The 10,044-nt window shown below is 38.0% G+C and overlaps 1 protein-coding gene across 2 annotated transcripts in view; it reads left to right on the top strand.

Moving 5' to 3' along the window:
- Positions 1 to 10,044, top strand: part of pde2a (phosphodiesterase 2A) — a 160,393-nt gene that overhangs the window by 146,754 nt on the left and 3,595 nt on the right. For both annotated transcript variants that reach the window (XM_032510042.1, XM_032510043.1), the window contains exons 14-29: positions 50 to 161; positions 258 to 297; positions 801 to 864; positions 1,135 to 1,216; positions 1,708 to 1,882; positions 3,594 to 3,706; positions 5,289 to 5,366; positions 5,475 to 5,597; positions 5,724 to 5,794; positions 6,391 to 6,513; positions 6,605 to 6,692; positions 7,215 to 7,262; positions 7,667 to 7,741; positions 7,847 to 7,946; positions 8,633 to 8,745; positions 9,872 to 9,910. In XM_032510042.1, coding sequence (XP_032365933.1) covers positions 50 to 161; positions 258 to 297; positions 801 to 864; positions 1,135 to 1,216; positions 1,708 to 1,882; positions 3,594 to 3,706; positions 5,289 to 5,366; positions 5,475 to 5,597; positions 5,724 to 5,794; positions 6,391 to 6,513; positions 6,605 to 6,692; positions 7,215 to 7,262; positions 7,667 to 7,741; positions 7,847 to 7,946; positions 8,633 to 8,745; positions 9,872 to 9,910 — 1,444 coding nt within the window. The remainder of the gene's footprint in view (positions 1 to 49; positions 162 to 257; positions 298 to 800; positions 865 to 1,134; positions 1,217 to 1,707; positions 1,883 to 3,593; positions 3,707 to 5,288; positions 5,367 to 5,474; positions 5,598 to 5,723; positions 5,795 to 6,390; positions 6,514 to 6,604; positions 6,693 to 7,214; positions 7,263 to 7,666; positions 7,742 to 7,846; positions 7,947 to 8,632; positions 8,746 to 9,871; positions 9,911 to 10,044) is intronic.

Raw genomic sequence — 10,044 nt, 5'->3', positions numbered from 1 at the left:
TGTGTGTGTGTGTGTGTGTGTGTGTGTGTGTGTGTGTTCTCCGCCACAGACACACAGAGGCAGATGAGCATGCCATCCAGCACTGTTTCTGCTACACTTCAACGGTCCTCACTTCAACTTTGGCCTTCCAGAAAGAACAGAAACTCAAAGTGGAGTGCCAGGTACTGCAAATGCCCACACACATACTCACCGTTACAAAAATACATAAATATGCATGAAGTTAAATAACTTTTTGTGTCCACTGTTTCTCCACACAGGCACTCTTGCAAGTGGCCAAGAATCTCTTCACACACTTGGGTATGTCTGTCTCTGTGAAGAAAGAACGTTGCAGGACAATTTGCGTTAATGGCCGATATTTAAGTGATCACCTAGTGAAACAAACGGTGCACGTAATTAAATGAGACATTACCGAAAAGGTGATTACGCCCAGGATCATAATCATAAAATCAAAAGGGCGTTAAAAGGGATGGCTCCACCTCTCTATCCTATAATTACATTGAGTCATTCAGATTCTTATCTAACAGTAAGCACCAACTGTAGAATAAGTTGTTGAAAATTCATCATGATTGCCAGTCCAAAGAATTGATCCACTGGTTGAGCAAATTGCCCTCTCACTGTACCACTCTGCTGATTATAAAAGCTCTTATCAGCTCGTACAGCTGATCCCCCGCCACTCATTGTATAATCTCTGTTTCTGTCTATCTGGATACTACTGTTATTCCTTTAATTTCCTCTGGTTTCCTTTCCTTTCCTCTCTCACCCACTCGTTCTCTCCCTCTCTGTCTCTCTAATTCTTTCAGATGATGTGTCAGTGCTGTTACAGGAAATTATAGTGGAGGCCAGGAACCTCAGTGATGCAGAGATGTAAGCCCTGTGATTCATCCTGAAAGGGATGTGTGTGTGAAAGAGAGTGTGTGTATAGGGTAAATGTAATTATCTCCATTTGAAAAGGCTATCTTGGCAATTTGTTCTTAACCGACTTTTTGCATTTAATTGAAGTTACAAAATGACCTAAGATAGAAATGAGATGAAACATTCTCATTTTCACTGCTTTGCTTTGTTTTCTGTCACTCCTTCTCTCTCTCTCTCTCTCTCTCTCTCTCTCTCTCTCTCTCTCTCTCTCTGTTTCTGTAGCTGTTCAGTGTTCCTGCTGGATCGTGTCAGTCATGAGTTGGTTGCAAAGGTGTTTGACGGAGGCGTGGTTAGTGACGAGGAGGTACGACACAGGAGCATTCAGTTGCCCACACACTCACACACAGCCTAGATGTATGCATCTCGTGTCTTTCCCGTGACCTTTGAGGAGAGATTTAATGCCTTTATTAGAGAGTTAAAAGTAAAGATAGACAGATGGAAGATAGAAATAGGGAATGACATTTGCTGTACCAAAGGTCCCCGTCCAGACGAGAATACAGGACCTAATTACATCGTCAACCTCATGGTTGCATTTGTTATGCTCTCGCCAAATATGTCCTGTCTGACTGTACTGTCAACAATCAATGAAAAACCAATGTGTAGAATAATAACAGTGTGTCTTGATGACATAAGCACTGCAATTCAATTATGTGTGCATGCGTGTGTGCTTGTGTGTGTCTGTGTCTGTGTGTCTGTGTGTGTGTGTGTGTGGTGTGTGTGTGTGTGTGTGTGTGTGTGTGTGTGTGTGTGTGTGTGTTTGTGCGTGTGTGTGTGTGTGCGTGTGTGCGAGGGCAGAATGAGTTTCGTATTCCAGCAGATCAGGGTATTGCAGGTCACGTGGCAACCACGGGTCAGATCTTGAACATTAAGGATGCCTACTCCCATCCTCTCTTCTACCGCGGAGTGGACGACAGCACCGGCTTCAAGACTCGCAACATCCTCTGCTTTCCCATAAAAGATGAGAACAATGGTAGTAACAGTGACTTCCACACACAAGAATACTTCTTTCGTTCAACATACACACATACACAAGTTTCTTTTCTTTTTTTCTCAATCTAACTTCATTTTTCTAATCACCTTTCACACAGGTTTGTGCAATTCACTGGTGACTTAATTAATAAGATTACAACCAAATATAAACAATTAACTAATGCACACAAAAATTGAAATAATAAAAGTAAAAACTACTTACAATAAAATAGATAAAACACAATAAAAAAAAACATTTATAACAAAAAAAACTATTAAAAGCTATAGGTCTTTTGTAATTGAAACATTTTATTAGCAATAGCTGATTATAATAGGTTTTAAATTTTAAGATATTACAATTACAAACTGCCCCTAAAGTCTGTACTGAACTGGGACAAAGGGGGCTGTTCCTTTGCTCCTAACCCTAACCCTTTTAATCAGTTACAAAACAACCAGAATCTTTAAGAACTGGTTTCATTACACACATTTAAAGTGATTCAGTTCTAATAGTGATGACTTGATGATGAATTTGATGATGCTGGCTAATCTGGCTGTAAATGTTTTCTAATCTTACAAAAGTTTTTGGTATCTTATGACTGTAATCTGTTCTTGTGTCTTCATTTTTAATTGTTATATGTACTGTATGTTTCATGTCTGAAACCGTGGTAAACCGTGGTTCTGCTGCCTGTTTTGGCCGGGATACTCTTGAAAAGAGATTATGAATCTGAATGAGTCTTTAGTCCTGGTTAAAAAATGTAAAATAAAAATATTTACCTGCTATTTGGCATACTGTTTCAGCAGCTTGGAGAATTAAAAAAAAAAAAAAAAAAAAAGCGAGGGGCCCATTTACTCTTGTAGAGTCCAATAATGTTTTGAAAATGCAAGAGAGAAGCTACTAATAACAATAATGAATCAGATTTAGCTATATTGGTAGTCGCTCCGCTATTGTCTTCTAGTACATAACCTTCCTTTTTCCTTTTAAAAACACAGCTATGTTTCCACACATGTGCTCTCTCAGAATAGGACAAGGAGTTGTTACATCACGTCCTTTGCTTCAAATGTTAAAGTGCATAAAGTGCAGATTGAAGGCAAAGCAAGGCAAGGCAAGGCAGCTTTATTTGTTTAGCACATTTTAGCAACAGGGCAATTCAAAGTGCTTTACACAAAAAAAGTTTAAAAAAAACACTTAAAAAATAAAAACAGATAAAACACCAGAATAAACAGTTAAAAAATAAAAAACAGTTAAAACACAAGAAATAAAAGAATAAGAAGGTAAACATTAAAGAAACAAAGAACCATTTAAAGAAAGGTAACATCAAAATTAAAGAGGCAGCCATCCTCAGTGTGTTCAAAACTTTCAGAAGACTCAGACTGATTGGCTCTCCCTACTTTTTGCTGTATCCAAGCGCATGTTGGATTCTCTGTGATTTATTTCTATATAGAAACTCTCAGATTAAGAGATTTAGATCTTTTAATGTGCAATTAAATTCAGTTCCAGTGTGAAATTAAATTAAGCTAGCAGCCCTGTTCAATTCATCGTCTGATCTGCACCTCTGTTGCATTCTGTGCCTTACTTATCCTCGTCCTTGACTCTCACCTTCCACTTCATTTTTCTTAATCTTCATTTTTCTGTCCTTTTCTTTTTCAACTTATTGTCCTATCCCTTAATATCTCACCCTCTTTCCCTTTCTTTGAATCCTTCTTTTTTCTAGAGGTGATTGGGGTTGCCGAGTTGGTGAATAAAATGAACGGGCCATGGTTCAACCGCTTTGATGAGGACTTGGCCACAGCTTTCTCCATCTACTGTGGTATCAGCATCGCCCATGTAAGTCTCCTTTCATGCTAAAAGAACCACCTCTCTAAAACCTTTACCTTTTCTGGTTCGGTATGTTGAAAAAAAACATACTTCTGGTCAGGGAAGAGGCATTGGATTGTTTGTAGTACATTTATTAAATGCTGCCACCACACCAGTCACTCAACACCACTTGTTTAAAACAAATAGGCCAAGCTATAAACCAAGCATAGGATGCATACAGTACTTAAAGTACACAGTTGCTAGATAAACATCAACAGTTGTAATAGGATTAACAACTTAAATCTGTCACTTTACAATAGAAGACAGCTTCTATCACATTCTCTTATTATCTCTGTTAGCAGCAACGGAAGGTGTGAAACATTAAAGTAGAGTATTTTTTTTTAAACATATTCATCTTCATACACATTGTAAACAATCCCAGGTCATTAACTAAGCTTGGTTTTAAAACAGCTTATAAAATATTGATGTAATTTCTGCAAGTGTCATGCACCGTATTTAATCCTTAATTAAAAAAAAAAAAAAAAAAGAAAGAAAGTGTAAAAAAAAAAAAAACTTTACAGTGAACCTATCATTGGGAGTCAGCAGTGTGGTAGGTCTTTTGTTAGTGCTGTCAGAAAGATCGATCCTGTCTGGCAAAATGGGATCAGTTCAGTGGAAGCAAAATGCTCAGTCAAGGCGTAGCGCAGTCTCGAGGGAAATTTAAAGACATTCAGTCTGTGATTGAACTGAGTGGCTTGTATGTTGTAGTTCAGAAGCGTTGTATGACTGCTGCAAACCCATTAACACACATTCAGCTATGCCAATATACAGTATGTACACTAGCTTATGAAGACAATTATGTTATATGGTTTTTATTGTTGATATTGATTTCTAATTGTTTGCAATTTTATCAGAAACTTCAACAACCAAACACTTATAATCTCAGATCAAAAAGTTTTCATTTGCTGTAAAACGCATTACTGCAGCTTCTCTCACCTTATACCAGTGGAAATGTTGATTTCTCTTGCCTCTAACTATGCCGTCAAGCAGCCACAGAATTGATTTGAATAATCTAGAGGATTTAAAATGGAATAAAATGGATAGTTGACTGATGATAAAGGATGTTTACGTGTGTGTATGTTTCCACATAATGTCAAATGAGAAAGGCTAGAAGAGCAGATACAGAAAGTACAAAATATTTTAGGCAGCATTTCCGATTCACCTTATGTCACTCTTGTAGTGTCTGACCTTTGAATAACTGCAGGTACTCAATAGCTTATCAACAAACTGTAAAGAAATTTCATTGGGAAAAAAACTGCCTTCAAGGCAGCTCTGTAATCATTATTTATCAATGCTCACTGTGTAACACGGTGTACCGTATGCTGCAGGCTGGGACAAAAAAGGGTTCGGCAGGATGATCTATAATACGCAGTAGACAAAGTTTGGGAGTGTGTTCTTCTGAAGATATTGTTACCACCATTAAGTCTACCGAATTATATTTTTCAAAATAAAGTAAAAGAAGAAGAAAGAAGAGAGTTTTTGGCTTTATAGCCAGTTATGTGTGAAAATAAATAAAATGAGTGTTGCTGTGATATGGTGTTTGTTTCTCCAGTCTCTGCTCTACAAGAGAGTCCATGAAGCTCAGTTCAGGTCACACCTGGCCAATGAGATGATGATGTACCATATGAAGGTAAAATCCCATTTGTAAATCTCAGTCACTCTCGCACACAGACGCTTTGTATTTACTGACACTGTCCATATTATTTACTCAATATGATTCAGTATGTGTATGTTGCAGGTTTCAGAAGAAGAGGTGACTAAGCTGCTGGTGAAGGGCATTGAACCCGTGATGGAGATCCACTCATGCTTCGCTGAGTTCACGTACACACCTCGCTCCCTACCGGATGAAACCACGCCGTTGGTAAGAGGCAGAGGTTAAAAAAAAAAGGGAGAAGGAGAGACACAGAGGGATCAGAGACCAAAGTGGAAGGCAAAAGAAGAAAACACGAATGAATAAAATGTAACTGATCCTGTTGTGTGTCTGCAGTGCGTCCTCAGCATGTTTGAAGACATGGGTTTCATCAACACATACAAGATTGACCTGCACACTCTCGCCAGGTCTGACAATTCCATCAATTCATATACTCAGTATTAGAGCCTGTGTGTATGAGTATGCCTGCATTAATGAATTCATCTCTAGTTTCTGATTAACTGTGTATTTTCCATTCTTTTTACCTTTGATTTAATAATTCAATCCCTATTTTGAGTCCTTTTCCATCATTTGATCACATTTTTGTCAACGGTTGTATAGTGTGTTGGAGTAGTCAGACTTTGAGTGCTTTGGAGTTAAATTATTGTAATTTAATTTTGACACTAGAAGATCCAGAAACCAACACCTTGAAAAGAGAGACGCGCACAGCTCCCTAACAACAAAATATTTGGGCCAGAATTGATCAGAGCGGAACATTATTTGAATATACTGTATGTTTCAAGTCAAAATGCTTCCTTACATTTGGGTTAGAGTGGACACGTTTTGTTGCTAATTTATCAGCATTGTATCAAAAAAGTTTTTTATTTAGATCAAAAGAAAGAAGCAGAACAAGAACAATCCTGCTCCACAGCTCATAATAAAATCACTTGATTACATGTCCTACATGCGTCACTAGTTGCATGCTATGTTGTAGATGATAATTAAACTGCTGCTTTGGTGTCAGGTTCTGTCTGATGGTGAAGAAAGGCTACAGGGACCCTCCCTACCACAACTGGATGCACGCCTTCTCCGTCTCACACTTCTGCTACCTGCTCTACAAAAACCTAGGGCTGTCCAACTACCTCGAGTACGTGTAAAACACTTGTCCCCTGGTGACACAAGCAGCCAGAAGTGTAGATGTTTTAATCCTTAACTCTCCTTCTTTCTTCTTTTTCTAGGGAGATAGAGATTCTAGCTCTCTTTGTCTCCTGTATGTGCCATGACCTGGACCACCGTGGCACCAACAATTCTTTCCAAGTTGCCTCGGTAAGAGCACAAATTATGTTTATGTTTCTGTTCTATGAGAGAGCGGGGAAACATCAAAGGGGAAAAAGAGAGAATGAACCTTTTGAAGAGAGTGTAGCAGAGTACCTCTGCACCTGCACTTTAAAAATATGGACTAAAAATGGACTTTTAAAAGCTCAAGATGGAGAACGTCAATAAGAGCCAGGCTCATGGGGATGTCAGAGTCAGTGTATCTCTTTTTCTGTGAATTCATCCCAGTGAGACACTAGATGTCATTGTGATGAGAAGCATGTTGCTCTGCTCCAAAATCATCATGCATAACCCTCCAGCGCCTAAATGAAGCACATTCCAACTCTCATTATGCAACAAAGGTCATCGTTTTAGCAGCTTCTTTTATGATTTATCTATTTAAAGACTCATATTCAAGCTGACATGTACAGTTAAAGAGCATGATTTTATTTAAGGATGTTGTTTCATTAGAATCAATATAAGTTGCACACTAAAAAGATTGTGTTTCATTTGTCTGTCTGTTTCTATTTTCAGCAATCTGTGCTGGCTGCTCTCTACAGCTCAGAGGGATCTGTGATGGAGGTAAACCCCCAACCAGTTACATCACATCACAGGGATGTTGTAGAGCTGACTGGAATTCTAGCAAAGCCATACAAAACGATGGATCTGTGCCTGTATAAATCTTTATTACATATACACCCTCATCTTTAGTTCTGTACAGTTCTGCTATTAATTCTACCGTCAGAAATGTGTGAATTGAACATTTTTGTGGTTGTGTTGTACTTAAATATATTAGAGGTGTTTCTAATTTTGTGTCCTTCACATTAACATTCATGGCAAGGACATACTAACTATATCCTCATTGATCAGTGATGAGGCACTGGGAGGCATGTACATTGGCTTTTGCAACATGACTCAACATTCCTTTAGAAGCATTTTGAAATGTACTCATTCCTTTTCCCATCATGCCTTATTTGTCATGACAGAGACATCACTTTGCCCAGGCCATTGCCATTCTGAACACTCATGGCTGCAACATCTTTGAGAAGTTCAACAGGAAGGTAAGATATCAAATCTTTAACACATTACAAATGTTTCCATTTACTTAATTCTGCTATCCCTGTAAATGCAAGCTAAGTAAGTTATTTTTTATATATATTTCTTAGGACTACACGCGCATGCTGGATTTGATTAGAGACATCATTCTGGCTACAGACTTGGCTCACCACCTTCGCATTTTCAAGGACTTGCAGAAGATGGCTGATGGTACAGCTTAGTGATTTATTATGCATAGCCACGTCTCTACTTTTGCTTTAAACTCACAACCCTGAACAACAAAGAGAAGCTTGGTTCGGATGCTTTGTCCAGAGCGGGTCCCGTTTTAGCACCACACAAAAGGCACATACTGACTCTGGAGTTTCATTATTTCGTGACTTCTCTTTCAGAGATCTGAGGTCAAACTTGGGCCATTCATCACTGACATTTTTAGTAATCCTCAACTTTTGTTGTACTATTTACCCTTTTGAGGAGACAGTTGCTTACTGCACTCTTATATAAATAATTGGCTGTAACCTGCTGGCCAGTGGTTTGTTACGCCTGAATGCAACCAAATATAAGTTATCCTGAGTGAACGTCTCATCGGTGGAGTCAATTGTGTGTTGCTAAAGTAATTTAAGGCCATTTTCAAGCTTCTAAATGAATTAGTGACTGCTTTGCACCACAGAGTGTGTAACTTGTCAATCATGGACAAAAATAGTTAGACTAAACACAGAATGGAAATAAACAGTGGTAAGATGCCAATAAACGTCATTTCTTCTTTCCAAATACACATCATGCTTGTACCTAACATACAGTGGTTTACTTCAGATCTTCACAAAGCTGTCATCTAATTTACTGCCACAGAAGTGTGTAAATGCAGTTTAGATAGAGTCTTTTGCATGTGTGTGTTTCAGACGGATACAACCCAAAAAACGGTGCCCACCGCTCGATGCTACTGTGCCTCTTGATGACATCGTGTGACCTGTCGGACCAAACCAAGGGCTGGAAAACCACACGCAAAATTGCTGTGAGTTCATAGTCTACACCAATGTCTATACTTGCATTAAAACTCTATATATGTAACCACAAATTTAGCTAAATGTGTTTAGTTTTTAATATATGGTGAACTGCAAAACAAAAAAGATGGTTTGACGTGTACGTCCATGTCTCACCACATTAGGAAAAATCAGGTTAAATTTATATTAAACGATATATGAATGAGCACAAAGATATTCAAGTCATACTCTTGTAAACAGTCTCGTATGGGGGTTGTGCTACACCCTTTGACAAATAGTATATTGTCTCTGTTAGTTGACATGTAGTACCAAAACATTTCTCCAGAGTGTTAGCAGCTCCTATTTTCAGCAGTGCATTTCTAAAGATATCCAGTGGCAGCTACAAATCACTATACAGCAACACTGACCTCTTTCTGGGACAATAATGATTATGAAATGCTTAGCTGTACAGTTGGGAACAACCTCTCAGTCTATATCCTATTATTTTCTATTCTGTGAAACTGCACTCCATTTTAGGATTATTTTTAATCTGATCTGCCCCCTTTTCTACAACAAACCCCTGACCCTTGTCCTAAATCTTTCACCCTAAATCTCCTAACACCTACATCAAATGCACTGTAATCCTAAATCCTAAAACTGAGAAAACACTTCTGTTTAATTCAGGGTCTGGCTTGTATTGTGGTCAATTAGTACAATTTTCTCCCAGGTCGGAAAATGCACTGGGATTGAAAACAGCAATCACACCAAATATTGTAATGTAATAAAGGGTAATTACATTCTATCTTAGATTGCAGCATTGTTGTGATTCAGCATAGTCATTGCAGTAATGTTTGATAACGTGAGAAAATATCTCAAAAAGCTAAAAACCCAGACAGGTTTGCATCGAATATGGTATTATGGTATTACATAGTGGATTGTAATATATTATTTAAAAATTGATTCATGCTCATTTAAAAAAAATCCAAACATCACAACTGACAGCTGGTTTGTCCCAAGAACATTTCTAAGTAAAGTATTGCAGATTACATTTGCTGCTTTATTGTGTGACATTACATAAATAAGATGTACTTTAAGTTGAACTCAATGTCACTTTGAATATGAAACCATATAAACAATAACAGATATTTGTGTCCACAGGAGCTGATTTATAAAGAGTTCTTCTCTCAAGGAGATTTGGTATGTGTCAGTGAAAACTGGCTGTTAAATGGCATGTGAAATTATTTAATACGTGGTTAAAGTGTGTCATTTAACAGAAAGTGTATTACTCATGTCTGTCTGTTTTGTGTGTGTGTGTGTGTGTGTGTGTGTGT

Source organism: Etheostoma spectabile, chromosome 3 (genome assembly GCF_008692095.1).
Source record: "Etheostoma spectabile isolate EspeVRDwgs_2016 chromosome 3, UIUC_Espe_1.0, whole genome shotgun sequence".
NCBI classification, from domain to species: Eukaryota; Metazoa; Chordata; class Actinopteri; order Perciformes; family Percidae; genus Etheostoma; species Etheostoma spectabile.
This window is presented reverse-complemented; position numbering and strand designations above follow the sequence as displayed.